This window comes from Cajanus cajan, chromosome 4, assembly GCF_000230855.2.
Source record: "Cajanus cajan strain Asha chromosome 4, NIPB_CcT2T_4, whole genome shotgun sequence".
In the NCBI taxonomy this organism is placed as follows: Eukaryota; Viridiplantae; Streptophyta; class Magnoliopsida; order Fabales; family Fabaceae; genus Cajanus; species Cajanus cajan.
The window spans coordinates 259,153-280,482 of record NC_138520.1 but is presented as its reverse complement, the minus strand read 5'-3'; the positions used below and the strand labels follow the sequence as shown (position 1 = coordinate 280,482).

General features: G+C 29.5%; 2 protein-coding genes across 7 annotated transcripts; both read left to right on the top strand.

The window, feature by feature from the left end:
* The first annotated feature begins 2,460 nt into the window (after positions 1–2,460).
* On the top strand, positions 2,461–5,421 carry LOC109816937 (G2/mitotic-specific cyclin-2). The gene is made up of 11 exons (XM_083073839.1): positions 2,461–2,612; positions 2,739–2,796; positions 2,884–3,001; positions 3,088–3,133; positions 3,224–3,376; positions 3,467–3,589; positions 3,997–4,086; positions 4,190–4,411; positions 4,494–4,592; positions 4,678–4,856; positions 4,985–5,421. The coding sequence occupies exons 2-11, from the start codon at positions 2,742–2,744 to the stop codon at positions 5,121–5,123; spliced, it is 1,224 nt and encodes a 407-aa protein (XP_082929965.1). The 5' UTR covers positions 2,461–2,612; positions 2,739–2,741; the 3' UTR covers positions 5,124–5,421.
* Positions 5,422–14,782: 9,361 nt separating this feature from the next.
* On the top strand, positions 14,783–19,577 carry LOC109816929 (integral membrane hemolysin-III-like protein). Of its 6 annotated transcripts, none has more exons than XM_020382100.3 (5): positions 14,783–14,930; positions 17,633–17,712; positions 17,806–18,540; positions 18,628–18,711; positions 19,311–19,577. In XM_020382100.3, exons 3-5 carry the CDS (start codon positions 17,868–17,870, stop codon positions 19,421–19,423), a joined length of 870 nt encoding a protein of 289 aa, XP_020237689.1. In that variant the 5' UTR covers positions 14,783–14,930; positions 17,633–17,712; positions 17,806–17,867; the 3' UTR covers positions 19,424–19,577. The 6 variants fall into 6 exon arrangements, with proteins under 6 accessions (XP_020237689.1, XP_020237687.1, XP_020237685.1 ...); XM_020382098.3 differs by having other exon boundaries at positions 17,801–18,540; XM_020382103.3 differs by lacking the exon at positions 17,633–17,712 and having other exon boundaries at positions 14,835–14,930; positions 17,801–17,824; positions 17,916–18,540.
* The last annotated feature ends 1,753 nt before the right edge of the window (positions 19,578–21,330 follow it).

Here is a 21,330-nt window from a genome sequence, read left to right as displayed (position 1 = left end):
TTCCTTGCATCGTCTCAATTTGCATGCTATTAATATTTGAGTTGAATAAACTAATTAAATTAAACTAATAAGATTTTTTTCGGGCAATTAGTCAAAGCATTGAAAAAATATATAACATGTTAAAGAATTAAAATTAATAAATATTATAAAGCTTCTTTTAAATCTCTTGTTTTTTCATGGCCATATTTGAGCTCAAAATCACAATGAGCACCTCTCTTGATTGTGCCATACATCATTGAGGATACAAATGATTTACCATCCCTCCCTAGAATCTCATGTACTACTTTTTGAGATTTGAAGCAGATAAATTATATTTTCTCTCCAAAGGAGTATTAAGCCTTATTTTTCATTATTTATTGGAGATTTGAAGGGGTCCGTGTCCATAGGATAATCATTCTTCAATTGAAACGTTTTTAGAGATTTTTTAGTGATATCATTTTAAAAAAAAATTCTTAATGTCTTATCTTTTCCTTTTAAGGATTTTTAAATTAAATTTTAATATTAAAGAAATAATTAAAAATAACCTTATATGCCAAAATATAAATTATTTTTCATATGTCTAAAATTATAACTTATATGTTCATAATATTTATTTATTATAAATTTTAATGATAAAAAAATTCATATATTTAAAATGTTTATTTATTAAAAATTAAATAAATATATATATATAAAATAAAATTTTATTACAAAATATTATTTTGTGTGTATATATATACATAAATTTATATTGCATGTTGTATATAATAATTAAATTAATTATATATCAATATTATAGTGATATAAATATAATAAATATTTTAAAATAATGTCTTCACATTATAATAAGTTATAATAATATTTTCCATAGAAAATAATAATAAAATAATATTATAAAAAAGAAAATTTCAAAATATTACTTAAAGATATAAGTATTTCTTAAATTTGTGAAAAACATATAAGGTTTAAATATGTTTTAGTCCCTCAAGTTTTAGGTAAATTTCTTTTTCGTTATTCAAATTAAAATTGGTCTTTTTAGTGCTTATAATTTCAAAAAATCTTGTTTTAATTATTATATTCAAATTTTGTTAGAGAACATATCAAATATTGTTACATAAAATCTAGTGTCTCTATTAATAAAAATATCAAATTAAACTTAACTGATATTGTATAATTGTCTTAATTTGTCATTTTTAGATATGTTATTGATAGCATGAGAGATCGAAACAAGATTTTTTAAAATTACTGAAACTAAAAATAATAATTTTAAATTTGAGAAATCAAAAATAAATTTAATCTAAATTTAAAAGATAAAAAAATATATTTATGTCAAAATATTAAATAAAAAACTGTTAAGATACATAATATTTATTGCATAATGTGTGATAAATAAAATTTTATAAATTAAATTCAAAATTAAGATTAATTTAATATCAAAATTTTAATTTTCCAAAAAGAATTGTTTAAATTGACGAAAATAAATATTTTTTAAATCAAAATATATAACGTTATGGAAAAATGTGTAAAAGATAAAATTTTAGAAAATCATTTCAAATTATATAATTAATGGGATATAAAACATATTTAAATTCAAATTCTCTAAAATAAAAGAAAAATTATCTCTTAACAACGACGATATACTATTATGATAAATATTTAAAATAACATAAATATATTTAAATTAATAATAAATTATTTATGATAATATTTAAATAATATAAAATAAATAAAATAACACTAATAATAAATATAGAAAATACTATTAACGAAAATATAAAAATAATAGTAATTCTATAATTTCAAAAAAATAAAAATGTTACAACAATAGTAATATATGTATATATATCAACCTCTGTATATCAAACATAAATAACTATTTTGTGTGAGGATGTTTTTAAGAATTATTTGAAATTTTTATTTATTTATTATAATTATTTATAAATTAAATTTTAATAATTTTACATTATAATATAAATTATTTGTTATTTAAATTTTAATTATAATTTTTATATTTAAATATAATATTTATTTATATACATAATTTATTATAAATTTTAGTTATATATAACAAACATCTAGCAAGACTTAAACACTAGTATATGTGTATGTATGAATATATTTTTTTTTATTTTAAAATGTTACATTTTTATAATACAATTTATTTATTATTATTCTAATAACACTTTATTATTTTGTTTGAATTTTATTATTCTAATTCTAATATTATAATAATAATAGTTTTTTACTATTTTCGATTTAAGACTATATATATATATATATATATATATATATATATATATATATATATATATATATATATATATATATATACCCAGTCAAATTATGCGAACATCAAGTGTAATTATATTATTTATTAGTGTAGGAATAAAATAACTAGTTAATGCTATAATACTTTAGTGTTTTAAATACTTGGAAAATAATTTGTATTTGAAATTGTAAGTAGCCGTTATCATTGATAAGATAACGGCTAGTATCAAGTAGCGTCACACCTCACAAGAAGGTTAATCCCGACATCACCGTCTCAAATTCGCTTTTCATCATTCCTTTTTATTTTCAGTGTTGGCTCTGCTGTCACTCCATTTTCAGATTCAATTCTTCTTCTTCGGTGCAGCGTGAGCCACCGACCCTCTTCTCTTCTTTCTTCGCTTTTCATCTTGATTTTAGTTACTCTTCTTTTCACGGATCTTGGCTCGTTTTCTTTTTTCCAAGTTTTCTGATTTTCTTATGGTTTCATACAGCAAATGGAGAGCTCAAAGGAAAACCGCCTCCCGCTCATACCCTCTTCAAATTTTCAAGGTTTTCAAGCGAATTTGCAATTTTTAATTGAATGTGATATGATGAGATTTGATTGCTTTTAATTTCCCCTTTCCTTGAATTTCAAAGGCGGTTCAAGAATGGAGAGTAAGAAGCCCATTCATCACCGGCTGCCTCTTGGCAACATCAATCTCAATGTTATGCCAAACAAAAACCCTTCTCATGTCAACAAACCAGATCTTTCCCGGTACAATTTTAAATCAATCTCCTTTCTTTTACTTTAACAATTCAGATATATTCATCATTTTTTTTTTTATTTCTCTGATGATTCAGCAAGTGTACAGCACACCCAGTTCTGCATCACCACCCTCTGCCCCAAGTACTCTCTCCACAAACCTCATGCGTTTGACTTTTTCTTTTTACTTGTCTTGAAAATTGAAATAAACACTGAGTGGGTTGACTATGTCAGGAAACTAAGAAACAGAACCTGTTGGCCCCGACACCGAGTTACCAGTTAGATCATGACATCATAGATATCGATGATGATGAGGATGCCGGTGACAATGCAGTTCCAGTATTTGTGAAGCATACTGAAGCAATGCTCGACGAAATTGACAGGATTGTAAGTATTTTTGTCTTATCTTCTCACGATCTCCGTTTTTTGGAACAACATCATAATGTGGTGTGCCTCTTTGCATCTAATGTTTGCCAGGAGGAAGTTGAAATGGAAGACGTGGAGGAACCTGTTATGGACATCGATGCCTGTGATAGGAAAGATCCACTTGCTGTTGTTGAGTACATAGATGATCTCTACCGTTTCTACAAGGATACCGAGGTAACATTTGAATTTGTAGTAAGACTTGCTCATCGCCAAGAAAAATCTATAAACAAGAAACATCTAGGATTCTAGGATGCTGATATTTAATGCCTTGGCTTGTTCTTGTACATTACAAGAACAAACATATTCTTTAAAATTACAATTTAATTAGACTTATTCTTGGTGATTTTGGACAGTCATAGAATCCTCCATTCCTCCCCCCAACACATACATATTGTGAAATGGGGCAGATTTTTTATTTTTATTTTTTTATTTATTTTTTTTATTTTTAGATTGCTCGTAGATCAGATGGAAAAATGTGAAAAGGGACTAACCTCTTGGCTTATGTTTTGATTGGTTAATTAAGTGATTGAAAAATCTGATGGAAGAACTCACATGATGTTGACCCATTAGCTCTTTTGCAGAATTCTAGCTGCGTCTCTCCAAATTATATGATTAGTCAACTTGACATTAATGAGAGGATGAGGGCCATTCTTATTGACTGGCTTATTGAGGTACATAATTTATGTTTCATTTCCATGTCAATGTGGCAAGTCTGTTTGAAATGGAATTCCTTGTAAGTGTTGAATTTAAGCTTGACTGCAAGCATCTTAACAGGTTCACTACAAATTTGAACTTTTGGAGGAGACATTGTTCCTTACCGTCAATCTCATAGACAGGTTCTTGGAGCTTCAGGCAGTGATCAGAAAGAAACTTCAGTTAGTTGGGGTAACAGCTATGCTAATAGCTTGTAAGTACGAGGAGGTCTCAGTCCCTACCGTTGAGGATTTTATTCTGATAACAGACAAGGCGTATACAAGAAATGAAGTTTTAGATATGGTTAGTCAGTTTTGTACATTATCATTCTTTCTCACCTTCCCGTTAATTTTAAGAAATGCATCTAATCAAAATGTGCCAATAGGAGAAATTAATGATGAACATCCTGCAATTCAAGTTGTCTGTGCCAACTCCATACGTGTTCATGAGAAGATATCTCAAGGCAGCTCATTCTGATAAAAAGGTGAGCAATGTAGCACTATTTTGCAAAGTTAAAGATTATAACACTAAAGTAACTAACGAGTGTGGGATCTGTGAAACTGTACCAGCTGGAGCTCTTGTCCTTCTTCTTGGTCGAGCTTTGCTTGGTGGAATGCAAAATGCTGAAGTTTTCACCATCTTTGCTAGCTGCTGCAGCCATATACACAGCTCAATGTAGTCTGTACCAGTTTAAGCAATGGACTAAGACCAGCGAGTGGTATACTGCTTACTCGGAAGAGCAGCTTCTGTGAGTTGTTTTTGCCAATGTCTTGTTGATTTTTCTCAAGTCTGATGACATATAGTATTCAGCTTCTGTGATTTGATTAGGCAATTTCTTGCTAAAGTGACATAAATATTCTTTCTGTATGCTGTCAGAGAATGCTCAAGGCTGATGGTTACTTTCCATCGAAAAGCTGGATCAGGTAAACTCACTGGTGTATATAGAAAGTACAGTACATGGAAGTATGGCTGTGCCGCTAGAATAGAACCAGCCCTGTTTCTACTGGAACATTAAGGAAATGCACATGAACACACCAATAGAAGTTGTGGCTTCAGTACTGTCTTTACACTATAAGGACCCTTCAGAAAGTTGTATAAAACTCCTATTCCTATTACGAGTGCTTGTCTTTCAGGATAATGGTGTATAGAAACAGGCCTGTTTCTACTGGATAATTAAGGGAATGCAAGTGAACTTTAGTTTCTAATACATTTATTCGCAGACTGCTTTGGTTGTTTTCGGAGTTTGCTTGTACTAGAAGTTTGCCTATCAACAGAAGTTGGCCTCACTAGTGTGTCTCTTTCTTTACACTCAATATAGTCTTTCGGTATTGTACAACACCTGTGGATGGACAATTATGAATTGGCGCATAATTGTTTTTATATTTAGCACTGAAATATAAATTGTTAGTCAGTCCCTCCCTAATGGCCATAACCAATAAAATACAAGGATAGATAAGATAAATTGAGTAGGATAAGAATAGAAATGAATGGGAAATTTTCCAGTGATTAGTCTCTTAAGGTTGGTCGGCTGGTCTTGTGGCTGGTCTTGTGGTTAGGGGGTGAAAAAATGAACAAAATATGAGGAATTATTTTGTAAGTGCGTCAAGTTGAGGCAATTGAAGAATAATTTTAAATTTATAAATCATTATGAATAAACTTTTTCTAAAAGTACTTATAAGAAAAGAAAATAAGGAAAAACTAAATAGAACTTTCTAAATGTATAATTTGATTTATAAGAATTTTGAGATATTAATTTTTCTAAAAATTTATTTTTAACTTATACATGAGTTAATTTTAATTTATAGAAAATTTTTATTTTTTCCTTGTTTACAAAGATTATTAACATGTGTAACTTTGTTGTACTCTTAACAAAAAATCTTTTAAGTATATATACCAATGGTAATGGTAACAATGATAAAATAATAATTACAAGGATTGTGATAGTAAAAGTAATAATATTAGTAATGATGAAAATGTTGAAAATAAGTGTGAAACATAACAAGTTTAATTATTCAACAACAACAAAAACAAGACATAGCATGAATAAAAAGACAAAAAAATTATCTTTGTTAACTTCATTTTTCTTAACTCTTTCACAATATAAAATTTGAATTAAAGAACACGATGAGATATATAAATAGGATAATTAACATAACAAGTTTAATTATTCAACAACAACAAAAATAAGACATAGCATGAATAAAAAGACAAAAAAATTATCTTTGTTAATTTCATTTTTCTTAACTCTTTCACAATATAAAATTTGAATTAAAGAACACGATGAGATATATAAATAGGATAAATCAATTTATAAAATTTCAATTTTCTCATTGACTACAAATCAACTATTGAATGCTTGCCTACATAATACATGTAAGGGAATAAAAATAAAAATAAAAAGGGATAAATTTTATCTATATTGACCTCTTTTTAATTCAATTTCCTTCACACGATAAAAGTTAAATGAAGGGACACATGTTAATTAAATTGAATAAGCAAATAAGACAACAATTTATCTAATCTCTTTTTACTATCTTTGACTATCAAATAAGCCTTTACATGTAAATTTCATCAAATTAATTAGTGTGATTGAATGCATACTTGTAGGAAATAAAATGAATGTAGAACATAACTAAAGATGACAACGAAAAGAGGTGGAGGCAGACAATAGTCTCTATCATTGTCCCATTTAATGCAAGTGTTTATTTAACGAATATCCATAAATTTTCTATATTTGTTAAAATGAAAAGTTTTAGATGAAAAAGTACAAAATATAATTAAACTTAAAATAAATAATATTATAACATGTATTTATGTTAAAAAATAATTGTGTAGTATATATTTATTCTAAGAATAAATAATCATGACACACACACACACACACACATATATATATATATTATAATAAAATTAATTAATTAAATTTATTTATATATAATTAAAAATATTTTAAAAGTGTGGTACAAATACTTTACTATTTATCCCGTCTCATTATTAAGTTTATACTCAATTATTCATTTAAAATATGCAGTAGGTTTTATCTTCATGTATCTACTAATATAATTTTTTTGTTGCCACTAAACATGACAGTGCGTAATAAAGACAAAAATATTAGTAAAGAAGACTGAGGTTTTTATATTAGTTGAAACTTCTCAATCTCTTCAATCGACTTCATCCGGGCTTCATCGCTCATCATTAGGTCCATTTCCACCAAGTTTACATGCTTCTTACTTGTTGAGGTGGTGGGTTCATCAGCCCAAGTAAGTTGGTGGTCAACCTCAACCTGACTTACCGAGAGAGTTATCTTGAGACTAGTTGTATAACATTCTCTTGCTATTTTCTTATCAATGTGAGTTGTCATCATTCTTTTGTTGAGGAAGGAAACTTCATTTCTAGGTGTGACGTCAAAATTATAGCACCCATCTCATTAAGAAAATGTCACCCTAGTAAAGTGTTGTAGGAGGTATTGGCATTAATTAATATTTATCTTAAACTAATTGTATTCCCTCTTGTCACCATCATCAAAAGTAGTTAATAAGTCAATATAGCCTTTCGTGTTGACCCTTTCTCTCAAGAAATTGACCAATTAATCATTGTAAGGCTTAATGTTTTACTCGAAAATCTATAGTTATCGAAAGGTGGGAACTTATAAGATACTGGTAGAACTTCCTTGGTCTAACAGTGTCTTCATTACTATGAAGTTTGCCATCTCCATAGTAATCACCAAAGGTTCATCCTAACAAGGTCCAAGCCTTTGAAGTCCTTGTTTATGAAAATGATTAGCAACATCTTTCGTAATGGTTGGCGAGCGACAACATTTACTACCTTAATAGTGCAAAGATGTCCTTTCTTTGTAGAACTGGTCAAACATCCACCAATAAACCCTCTAGCAATGATGTTTATCATCTCATGTAGCCAAGAACTAGGACAGTCCTCCTGTCGAGGAGTCTGTTCAGGACCTGATTGGGGCCAATCATCTGTTTTGTACCTTCTCTCGTGACACTCATAGTGATGATCTTGATTATGAGATCTAATATCAATCTTCTACATGAACTTGTGTAAATGCTTTGCTTGGATTAACTCTTCTATATTATCCTTCAAAGTCGCGCATTCCTCAATGGTATACTAAAGTTACGATGATACCAAGAGTGCCCGGTGTAATGGCCTTCTAAAAAGTGGGGATCGACTTGACTGGAGGTATCAAATCATTACTTAATGCCTTGTCCAAAATTCTTACTATCATTCAAAAAAGCATATTGAAAGTACCTCAATAACTTATGCTCCCTTGTGTGCCTTGACCAAACCCTTTCTCTCTTGTCTCCCCTAGACTTTACCTTCTCATTACCTCGTTCCTCACCAAAGCATTCTTATAACTTGACAACCTCTTTCGTTTGCATATACTTTGTTATCCTTGTACGAAGTTCTTCCATGGACACTGCTAGCATTTTATATAAGTTATTGAGGAAAGGTCCCAGCCTCAAAGTTAATAACATCTGATGTAGAGCGACCTACTTGGTTAGGCTAGGAATTTCAAAAGTCACTTTCTCAAACCTGTCCATGAAAGCCCTAAAAGATTCATCCTTACCTTGCTTAACGTTGATAAGGGCGATCGACGTCATGAGATGCGGTCGACTAGTACCAAAATACATGGTGAATTGGGAGACCATTACCCTAAAGGAGTTGACCAAGTAGGGTAAAAGATAAGTAAAACACCTTAGGGTCATTTCCTTCAGGGATGTAGAGAAAAGATGACACATGACTACATTAGTATTGGTGACCGTGCTAACTTGAGAGCTATACAAGTTAACATGATCATCAAGATCATAGGTCCCATCATTCATTTGGTCCCAAGTTCTTCCATCCCCTTGGGAGGGGTGTTTCCATGATCTCACCAATGAAGGGATGTTTACGAAACTCCTCTCGTATGGTAGAAAAATGAGGTGCCGACATCCCAACCTGTTGAGATGCTTGGGTGATCCAAACCCCCCTAGAGAATGGTACTTTGATTAACAACATGCTAAAAGGGAAAGCAGAATCACCAAAAGAGTCAAATGAATGTGGTTGCTAGGCAGGGTCATTGTTAGGAGTGATGTTCTTAGTACTAGTTTGTGATTGCTTAATCAATTGTCGTATCTTAGAATTTTTTTGCCTAAGGAGTGGCATCTCCTCCTCATGTTGTTTATGTTGCCTCTCACTCTGCCCACACCACTATTGCAACTCCATCTATAAATCTACCAACATGCGAGTATTGTTGGTATCTCATGGTTCCCGCTTGGTGATCCTTTTATTCTAGCCATTTGCCTTGTCAATAGTTTGAAGGAATAAATTTTCTACAACCCTACAATGGGCAACAAATGTAATTGCTAAAAAAGTACTCGTCCAATGTCTTTGGTCCTTGATCCTTGGTCTTTAGCCCTCGACGTTAGAAATGGGTGGTAGTACCAACAATAAGGACTTTAATGCTTAAGTTAGTGGGCGTTCGAAGCATATAGCGTACTCTCGAGAATGAAATTATCTTCTGAACGTGAAATACATGTGTATATATAGGAAAGGAAATGTTATCATTGTTAGAAAAGATGGCTTAATCAAGAAGGGGAGGGGTGAATTGGTTATTAAAATTTTTTTGTTGAATCTTTTTGGTTTTGAAAATTTTTTCTAAAACTTTTCAAAGAAGTATATTGATATATAACTGTATATAGGATATTATGTTGAGACTTTATGCAAATTCAAATTCATTTAGTCCAATATGCAATGTTCATGTTTCAATAGTTTCAAATCACATAACATCAAGCATAAAATCATATTTGCGAGAATGTAAAGATAAGTATAGGGATATAGAAAAATATACAACAAGTTTATACTAGTTCAGTTACATTCATTTATGACTTACATTCAGTCCCTAATCAATTCGATTGAGATTTTTCACTAATCTTTAATGTCAAAAGTTTTACAATCACAAAATTACATGCAATACACTTCTACACCATTAAAGAAATCACTTCTTGCACCCCAAGAAGCATTTACTTGTAGCACTCCACTACAACTTTTTCTTTTTAAGAAAACCAATCACGGAGGTTAAGGAATGAATTCACCTGATGTACAAAACATATTAAAGTAGGTGAATCAAACCAATATAGTTTATCCTATAACTCCATGAAGATGATGATCAACTCAATTCTTGAATTCTTTCTTGAGGTTTCCACAAAGGTTATCAAACCACTTTCCACAAAGAAAATGTTTTTCTTAGAGAGTATATTTGAAAGTAATATCACAAGGATTCCAATCTCTCTATTTTGAATTGAAAAATGATATATAAAGTTTTTTTAATAGAAATAATCGATTATTTACATGGATAATTGATTATTTTATTCCTCGTAGATCTAAAAAAACAACCAATAATAGTTTGATTGATTATTTTAAGTGATAACCGATTATTCCATAAACTAATTTCTAAAATAATTGATTATTTTGTTGAATAATCAATTATTACAACAATTACTTCTCAATTTACTAAAAAATAGAGCAAATAATCGATATTACTTAAGATAATCGATTATTTTAAATGAAAATATCTCAATTTTCCATACTAGTTCTCTTTTCAAATCAATTGTTAAAACTTGTTTTCATTATCAATCGTAATCTAGATAAAGATATAAGGCTAAGTTACCTACAAAGCACAACGCACATAAGCAACAAAGCTTAAACACACAACAAGATACAATTTACACTCTTTTCTTTTTAAGAGACTTAAATTTGTAAGCATCAAAACTAAGTATACTATGTCTCATCTTGAGCTTGATCAACAACCATTAGTCAACAAGACATTTAAGTACATTTAAATTTTTTTACTGTTGTGCAACGTTTGAACATTGCAATCTGCTACTCATTGGGGAACATGTTCATCATGTCAAGGATTGCTCAGCCTTTGGAATTATGTTGTTTCATTGGACAAATAGTTTGGATCCTTACTTTATAGTCATGGTGGCCTTCTTTTGATATTAGGCTAAGAATCGATAGGTCCTCGATACTAAAGTTCAGGACTTATCTAGTATAATTTCTATAACATTTTTGGAAGTTGTGATACATGACAAAAAAAAATTATAAGATTCATGGAGAGAGAAAAGGTACACATTAGAGACATCATAAAGAAGGTGATAAATACAAAAAATGATAAAAAGAGTACAAAAAAGTGAGAGAAATGAAGGAGGTAGTAACTCATTACAGGGAGACACGACAATAAGAATCAAGTTGTAAAGGAAGGAAAAAACGACAATAAGAATCAAGTTGTAAGGGAAGGAAAAAGGTGAAAGGAAAATGGTCGAAGGTAAGATGGAAAAGATATTTTTAAAGTATATAAAAAAATGGTATAAAGAAGAGAAAACAAGTGCAAAAAAAATAAGATGGTGCTCATTTATGAATCTTACAAGGATGAGTCAAAGCTAACTTATCCCATTAATTTGGCGTGACTTAATGTTGCATTGGAAATTTTTGATTTTTGAAATTTGTTTTAATACATTTTGATGATGTCTTCAAGTTATGTTTTGGATTAGTCATGCCTAATTGGGTTAACCTGACCAACATTTTTTAAAATAATTATGTATTCATAATTTTTAATAAATAATATTTTACATAAAATAATATTATATTTATATTTATATTATTTATTTTAAAACATATATTGTAAAATATACTTTAGGTTAATTTTTTTTACTATATAATAATGTTAAAATTGATATATCATGTTATAAAGTAAAATTAATTCAATAGTATCTCATATATTTTGAATTTTGATGAGTCAAGTTTGTGTTCAAATAAATGACATGATGAAATTTTGGGTCAGGTAAAGACAAAAACAAACATATCATTAGTTCATATGCATGACAATTAAACCTGCAATTGTGGGTATCTATTCGATCTTGACTCAATTTTGACAAAAAAAATTGCTTTGATTGAGTTTAGATTTGGGTACGAGTTTTCCCTGGACTTAGAAAATCAGGTTCAAGTTCAAGTATATAATTCTTAGTCTTACCCTATACCCGTTTAGATGTATTTTTTTTCTTAATTGCTTTTCTGATCTCTTTAGTATTACAATTGTGTAATTTTTGAATTTTAACGATCCAACTGTTAAATTAAAAGTTCTTAATCTATAGATCAAGTCTACAATTGTTAAAATAATTTAAAAATTATTTGATACTTTTTTCATTAATGCAAATTGACGGGTAATCACAAAAATGTTTATATGTTAATTTGAATCTATAAAATAAATTATCATATGATTTTTAAACTTTGCAAAAAATTGTAAACTTAATCTATACATTAAAAAAATTTAATTTAACGGTTGGATTGTTAAAATTTAATATATAACATGTTATTGAATGAAGTAAGTCTACCAAAACTTAATATTATATATATATGTGTGTGTGTGTGAAGGGATTAAATGACATCTATGTAACTTTACTAACTATTACATTGTTTAATAACTTTATATTACATGTGAATTTCATTAATCTAATCATTGAATTATAACATCATACCACTTTATATGTGTATGTCAAATTTTATTAAAATTAATCTATTTTGTAAGAGAGTTATAACATCATATCACTCAGTTCACTATTCAAACATACTTAATAAAAACTTTTAATTTAAAAAGTTCATAAGTAAAATAACTCTCTCAATAGTTACTTCTAGAGTAAATGGATCTGGATCCCCTTATATGACCACACACACACATATAGATAAAGGAGGGATCCATTACTCAAAGAGAAAATTTTATTAGAGTTACTCAATTTAATAACTTATGATCGATATTAAATTTTAACGATTTAGTCTTTAAATTAAAAAATTATCAATGAATAGATTAAATATATAAAATTTCAAAATTTAAAAATTATTTAATACTTTATTACATTAATTTAAATAAACATATAATGTATTTTAATTTTTGTGAATAACTGTTAATTTAAATCAATATAACAAAGTATCAAATAATTTAAAATTTTCGAAAAAACTATAGATAACAAACCCTATATATGTGTATCATTCGCAAGCGTAAGTTTTGATAAATTTACTCCACTCAATAAATTATAATTTATATTGAATTTCAACAATCCAATCATTAACTTAAAATTTCTTAATATATAAATAAATTCTACAAGTTTTTAAAAATTTATAAACTTAATTTATGCATTAAGAATATTTAATTTAATAGTTAGATCATTGAAATTTGATGTTAAATATGACTTATTGAATGGAGTAAGTGAATTCCTCTTTCTCTCTCTTTATATATATATATATATATATATATATATATATATATATATATATATATATATATATATATATATATATATATATATCTATAATATCAAGTTCCATTGGCACCATGGTATCAAATTATAGTAAAATGATACCTTTAATATTTTTTAATAGAATAAAAATTTAATCAATCCAACTATTATTTTTAATGATATTACACTCACGAGCATATGCATCGAATCTCAAATGATTTAGACTCTTTTAGATATATTATAACAATAGATATTTATTGGTGTATAAACAAATAATAAATATTTACATGCATATTGAATATTATTTTATACAATAAAATTAAGTGTTTTGATGAATTATCAAATAATCTTATAATTGTATATAATTTTATATAATTAATCTATTTATAATTCTAATAAAATTACATTAAATCCAACTCATTAATAATATCTTTCACATAATTTTTTGACTATATACTAGCTCACTTTAATGAAATAACTAAATTATTTAATTTGATTTAGTTGAGTATTTAATAGATTTAACTTTTGGTTACACTTAATTATGAAAATTATTAATATATAAATTTCCATAATAGTAAATGATTAAAATATATAATAACATTAATTTTAAAATATTTTATTTTAATTAGTTAATTTTTTTTTATATTTGACCTAAATTTAAAATTGATTAGTTAAATTATTTGAATTAGTTTATTGTTTGATTTTTATTAGTCCTTTGCACAACAATTATTTACACTAGAGGGGATCAGACACTTCGTGTTTTTAATAATTACACAAATAAAATATTAGAAGATTATGAACAGTTATTTAGATAAGATATAAAAAAAATTTCTTTTACATCTGAGGAATATAATGATTTACTAAAAAGTGAAGACCAAAATTTGATCCCCTTTATTAATAAACTAGGAGAAAGACTAAAGAGGCACTTTGTATCTTTAAATATTTTTAAAAATAAATAAATGATATATATATATATATATATATATATATATATATATATATATATAGTATGAACTGTTATTTAGAGTTGATTAATGATAGTTATTAAAAATATTTATTTTTAAAAAAATTAGGGGTATAATTATTCACAATTGTGGAAAAAAAAATGGTTAAAAAAAATATTTCCTTTCTCTATCAATATAAATATAAATAAATTATTAATAAATTATTTGATTTTCAAAATATTTTGATTAATAAATAATAATAACATATAATTATGCTAATTTTGACTTGAGCAAGACTTCTTAGAATAATTTTATTTAAGTTATATTAATAAATAATTTTTTATTAAATTAAAATATAAAATGTTTCGAAATAATTTTTATTGAAGGACAGCATCCAAAATTATGATTCTAAAAATTATAATTTTCTTAAAAGTATCCAACTAAATCTTGTCCATTTGGAATTAGGCTATATATAATGTAGGTTGGAACTTAAAGTAGAAGTAGTGATGGGAGGAACAGTGACGGAGGTCAACTTGCTCGAGCCTCTTCCTTCCTCGCCGTGACTCTCACCGCTGTGATCATGTTCAGGTTCTTTCTCTTTCTCTCTCGCTTCTGCTTTTGATTGGTGATATGTTGATAATTGAGATGAGATTCCACACATCGAGAGAAAAAAAATGCTATTCTATCTATTTCTATTTATATACTACTTTCAAGTAATATGATACTCAGGTTAGAAACAACAAATTTACATTACATGTCAAATGTCAATGCTTGCTTCATCTGATAATCACGGGCTTTTATGGGGGAAAGTCTGCGAGATTTTGATTTCGTGATTAAGCTTTGGTTCATGTTTTTGGCCTCAATACCTATATACTAATGATTGGATGGATCTGCTCTTGGGATGTGGCCTAGGGTTTCCACAGCCAAATTAGGCAACTTACAAATTAAAATAAAAAAGATAAAATCTTAATCTTCCTGTCGTGGCCAGACACCACTTCATATATCGTAGGAACCCTAAATAAAATCAACTAAAGTCGCCATAGTAATCATATTTGCAATAGTCGAAACAGAAACCCAAATTTAACTATATTTGACCCCATTAGTCCTGCTTATTCTCGTCTCATCTTTTGAGACTTTCATAGTTTATAGAATACAGAGGTTATCTCCCTATTCCTCATGCTGGTATCCTTGTCTGAGCCGGTAAACTTCTGGATTGCTATTTTGGATGCTGTTAATCTAAAACCAACATGCATATATTCCTTAAAAGCGTGTGGAATTTTCATGATTAGTTTTATTTTTAATACAGTGAATGCATATATTTACTTAAATAGAAATGTTAGCAACACACTTTCTTAAACACACTCTCTCTACTATTTACTAAAGTTTATTGAAAATCACAAAACATTGTGGGTCTCACGTCTCATTTAATGAGTTTCACTTATGATTTGTAATTTTCAATAAATTTTAAACAATTGTAGAGAGTGTGTTAGAAGAAGTATGTTGTTAGCACTCCTCTAATGTTGTCTTTTTATTGATATTAACTCTTACATTAAAACAGTTTGGTAATAAGATACACACAAGGTAGAAATATTTTAACCAACTGTACTGAAATTTGTTAGTTTGAAAAAAGAAGAAAATAAAATCTGTGTAGTAACTTGTGAGTGTGAAAGATATCAATTTCAGACAACATAAATAAGAAACTATATATATTAAGAAAAAAAATCTAATTGCATGTGCTTCTAAGCAATTTAGTTATCTTCCAATTACAGTATTATCATAACAACTATGGACAACAATTCTTACCTTTTGTTTGCTAGATGTCAAGTACTCCATGAGCATCCCATACTACTCGATGTGGGACTTAAGCATCTCATAATACCTAAGTCCCTATTATAACACCACCCTTGAGAGCCGACATCCTGGTGGCTGTACTATACAATGTTTCACTCAACCTTTTTGGTCAGCCCTTTTGGGTTAGCCTTTTCAAGACATAAACAACCAGCTCTGATACCAGTTTTTTGATAAGCACTCAAGTACTTGGGGTACCCTCCTTCAAAGTTGACTGTCCGGAGGGGAAGAGAAAACCAAGCCACTTAAGTACTCCGCCAGGCATCTCATGCTAGTCGATGTGGGACTTAGGCACCCCATAATACCTAAGTCCCCTATCACTAACATACATCATATATACTTATTTTTTTCTTTTAAGATAGAGGGAACATGTAACCCTGAATTAAGTGAATAAATGAAACACACTTGGAACTTCAATAATTTCAGAGAGAAAAAAAAAAAAAAAGAAGTAAAAAACTCATATGCTCTTGGCTCCTCTAAAGATATAGTTGAAGAACTAGAGAGAGATAAATATAGTTGAAGGGCAAGGTGCCTCTTAAGTAAGCAAGTTAAGGTGTATCCACCATTCTTTTACATCAAAGTGCATCCTACTTTTTATGCATTAAGTCAAGGGTGGATAGACCTCTACTTGCTCACTTCAGAGACAATTCACTTTAGAAGAACATTTTCCACTGCAGAATTAGTCTTCTTTGGTTATCTGAAATAATTGCCCCTGTAATAAATTAATAATCAGGAGGAAACTTGGATGTTGAAGGGGATTGTATGCAAACTTGAAGAAAGTTTTATATAAAGACTGAAGCTGCCAACCTAGATCAGGAGAATAACACTATTACCCATTAGGTATGCGAGGAATGGGCTCTTTTGAAAATGGAAACCGAAATATGGTGTATGCAGTGACAACATCCTCCCAAAAATATTTAAGAACATTCATATAAATTATGAAATGAAAAGGTTTGGTCTATCTCCATGAATGCTTTATTTTACCCACTCCATCAGATTGAGGTGTGACAGCAGGTTTGTACTACGCTTGTACATGACCTATATTAGATAAATAGGAGTCTAAGGTTAATTTTATATAACAATTATTCAAAGACCTACCAGTGGGATATTTTTCTTTTTCTCTTTTCCATCCAATCTCCAAATTTCAAACTGGTATAAGAGCGTACCATTCATTATGGACATTATTCACCATGAACAAAGTTCATAGTGGCATCCGCTGTAGAGTTTCCTTTGTGGTTGCAATAGTTAGAAGTTTGCTCCTCTTGTCTGTCTCCTCATGATCAAACTATTTCCCTATCCACACTGCTTTTGTATTCAGCAAATTTAGTGACTTCAAAAACCTTAAGCCTTTCTTCACTTATCCACGTGATCTCCAGACATGATGCCTGAACATCAATATCTAAAGCAGAAGGCATGTGACTCCTTTTTTTTGACAATTACAGGGCATGTGGTTTATCTTGAAAATTGACAAATGGGGACTTGTTTCCCAAAGCATCATATTTCCTTTGCTAAAAAATCCTAGGTGACTTTGGTTTCAATTGTTTTTTTAAAAATTTGAATTTAACTACTTTTTCTAGCAACTACATGCAACCTAATATTGTGGTTTTCAGGACAGCTGGAGATGATTCAACAAGGTATAGATTCTAAATTTGTGATTATAGTTTGGGCAATTGTAAAATGGACTTGCCTAATCGTGATAAACAACTGACTGTTGCTGTGAAGAAGACAGCATTGAGAGATCTGCAGAACGATAATAAAATGATTGTGCCAACCTCTGTTGGAAGCTCTTCATTTTTAAAGGATAAGGATCCTGGTACTGATTCTAATAGAGTTTCTGGCACCAAGAGACCTTTGTCTGACTACCCAGTAAACCACCATCTCCAACAATCTCCAAGCAATAATGCTGCAAATGGACATCTTGTGTATGTTCGTAGAAAATCAGAAGCAGAATTGGGCAAGGGCACTGCTTTTGAAAATCCAAGTATAAATGCTTTTTGTCCACATTCGAGGCAACTTTGTTGTGAAGAGGAGACTGCTCAACCAAAACCTCAGCCAAAGGAGACACCTAAGATAAAGGAACCAAAGGTTTCTTGTTTCCCAGCATTTGCACCTTTTCCTATGTCTTCTTCAATAAACTCATCTGGAAAGCCTTCAGTTCCTATTTCTCTAGGGAAATCTGCCATCAAGTTAGCACCAGTTGAGTCCAATTATGTGACAGCTTCTTCTGGCCCTAGCACTACTAGCATTGGTAATCCAAAGGGATTAAAAAATTACTGGGAGGAGCGATACCAACAATTGCAGATGTTTTTGAGGAAATTGGACCAATCAGACCAAGAGGAATATATCCAAAGTATGTTCAGGAACCATAAAATAATCCCTCAAATGCTTTCTTATAAAGTTCTTGATATTTTATATAGCTGATTTTGTCCTTTGGCAGTGCTTCGCTCCCTGTCTTCAGTTGAACTTAGCAAACATGCTGTTGAGTTAGAAAAGAGATCCATTCAGCTTTCATTAGAGGAAGGTAATGAAATTGTTATTTTGCATGTTTCCTTTCTTACAATCATGGAAATGAAATCTTATGATTATTCACTATCAATCATGCTTGTGGTAGTTCAATCAATGTAAGTCTTCGGATTGCTTTGATTGATGCTATGCTTGGGAAATCGATCATCTGTATTTGGTTCTCTTCCATCACTTGTTTATGCTTATCAGTTGGTTTCCTCTTTATTAACTTAATGCTTTATAGTTTATTCTCCTTCTCCTGATCTCGCCCCCAGCTATAGTTTATGCTTCAGGTTTTGGAGAGACTACTGTCAGAACTGTCATATTTTATCTTTTTTGCATATGCATGTTTTTTATTTATTTATTCATTTGAAAAAAAGAGTTTCAATATTACACTTCGCATATCATCCCTATGGTCACGAGTCTGGATGGTAGAATATGGAAATGATATATTTAGATTTTGTAAGAGTTGTAGCTGTCTGTCAGCATCCCCAACCTGCGTCCGTAATCATAAAAAAATACTTTCAGCAACTATTTGTGTTTTAGATTTAACAAACGGCATATATTTTGAGAAAACAGGAAGCTGATATTTTTTCCTCACATTTATCATGATGGCAGCTAAAGAATTACAGCGTGTTGCTGCTCTAAACGTCTTGGGTAAAACAATGAAGAACTTCAAAGCGCCAGCAGATCATGATGAATGTTCAGACAAGTTGAAGACATCATTATGATCTTCCCCATTTGGGCTGCAGTGGAAAATTTCTGATTGTTAATTTTGCTTAGTGTTTATGCTGATTGTTTTATAATCCTCTGGTTGTCCAGTTGACTAAGAAAGTATGTAGCACCTCCTTGTTCATGAAAATCAAAAGCGGGGATTTATTGCCACTTATGCTTCTTGTACAGTTTAGATATCCTTGTTTCTTTCTGCTCATCCTTGCAATGCAGGTCACATATTCTGGAATGAATCTAATCCATAAATTTAGTGAGAGGAGAAATAAAAAGTTGTAGGTTAGGTTAGCCCATTTCAGACGTATTTTTATTTTTGGTACGAAGTACCTGCTTATTGGTCAACTTGGTCTAAGTTTTTGCAAGGGTCGAACAAGTCAAAAAGTGTGTAATGGGTTGTTGTTTTGCGCATTTTTGTCTAGTCAAATACTAATGTAATCAAGTGAAGAATACCTGAGCAGGTGGGGGAAGTGACTTCGGGGGACCAAAGGAACGCCAGTGAGGTGGGCGGGCATTGTTTCTTTTTTATCAGTTAGTGTAGAAAGTGATTTCTATTTTATATCGGCATGTTTTACATCCATTTTGTAATTGATGTAGAATCTATTTTTTTTAACTTGTGTAGGAGACTCTTCCAGTATGGTTATAAAATATTATCATATTGTCCAGTCGAGAGTAGTATACATTTACGCATTTTAGTTCTAGACTTTAAGGTTATGAATAATCTGATTCGGATGATTGAGATAAGAGATAAACATAATAGGCCCTTAAAGTCTTCAACTGACCTAGTCCTAATCTATGTAGTTGAACAAGTATTATGCAAATAGGTCTATCTATTTACAATTTTTATTAAAAAATACAATAAAGTTATACATAAGAATGTGGTGTTGCATTTTCAAAAAAAAAAAAAACTATTTTATAATTTCTTAACCAATGACTTTAAAGTATTTTCTACATAACCGACTGACATCAAAGATTAATCCTGAAAATTGCCAGTCACTACATCGATTTAATCGATTTAATCAAAGATGATGTAAAATAGTTTTATTTTTACCGGTGTATCATGGAATTTTCATCATTTTAATCGATTTTACTCCAAAATAGTTTTTAAACAAAAGGAAAAATATTATATGGTGGCTTAAAAGTGACGTAAAATGCATGATTGTAAACGTGGCACAATTAATCTTATCAACATTAAGAAACTTGTCCTAGTGCGTGAAGTTCTAAGATTGAGTATCCGATTTGATATATGATTGAGATGTATTTAGTTGTTCCCAGTGATTTTTCAAAAAAGAAAATTGTCGAAATATTGCAAAAAGGCAGGTGTTTTTTAAAATCAAATAATTAATCCAAGTAGTGGGTCACATTATTAGGGAATTTAATTCAACTTAAACAAAAAGGCAGAAGAACATTACGCATGCATGTAGACCTGGTTTTCTTCATACTTGGTATAAATATAAATACAAATGCAATAATTAATCTCTATTGCATGTGTAATTTAGATTCATGAGTATCCACGGTGGACCCTTTCCCTTTTGCACTTGTTCTTGCAAAACTAAAATATGATTACAACGAAATAGGATAAGGATCGATCTATGTATCGCGTAGTTGCTCTATGACTCTATCGTCGTATCGCGTTCAGATAAAGCAAAATACCGTACATTAAAATTAATGGTGTGTTTGGATAAAAATTAAATTAAAATAATTTATTTATTTAAATTTTTTAAAATTTTTAAGGTGAAATATTTTGTTTGAATGAGGAATTTATAATGAATTTGAAATTCAAGTATTTGTGAAAATTTTTAAAATAGTAAAATTTCAAATTCTCTAAAAAAAATTAAGAATTTGAAATTTTTCATATTTGTTTTTCTTATTTTACTTATATATTTTATCTTATTTCTTTATTTTTTTAATT

Coding starts and splice junctions, on each gene's coding strand:
- LOC109816937 (XM_083073839.1), top strand. CDS start 2,742: ATGGAGAGCTCAAAGGAAAACCGCCTCCCGCTCATACCCTCTTCAAAT. Junction 3,002..3,087: donor AACAAACCAGATCTTTCCCG/GTACAATTTTAA, acceptor CTGATGATTCAG/CAAGTGTACAGCACACCCAG. Junction 4,087..4,189: donor TTATTGACTGGCTTATTGAG/GTACATAATTTA, acceptor GCATCTTAACAG/GTTCACTACAAATTTGAACT.
- LOC109816929 (XM_020382100.3), top strand. CDS start 17,868: ATGGACTTGCCTAATCGTGATAAACAACTGACTGTTGCTGTGAAGAAG. Junction 18,541..18,627: donor CCAAGAGGAATATATCCAAA/GTATGTTCAGGA, acceptor GTCCTTTGGCAG/TGCTTCGCTCCCTGTCTTCA. Junction 18,712..19,310: donor TCAGCTTTCATTAGAGGAAG/GTAATGAAATTG, acceptor TCATGATGGCAG/CTAAAGAATTACAGCGTGTT.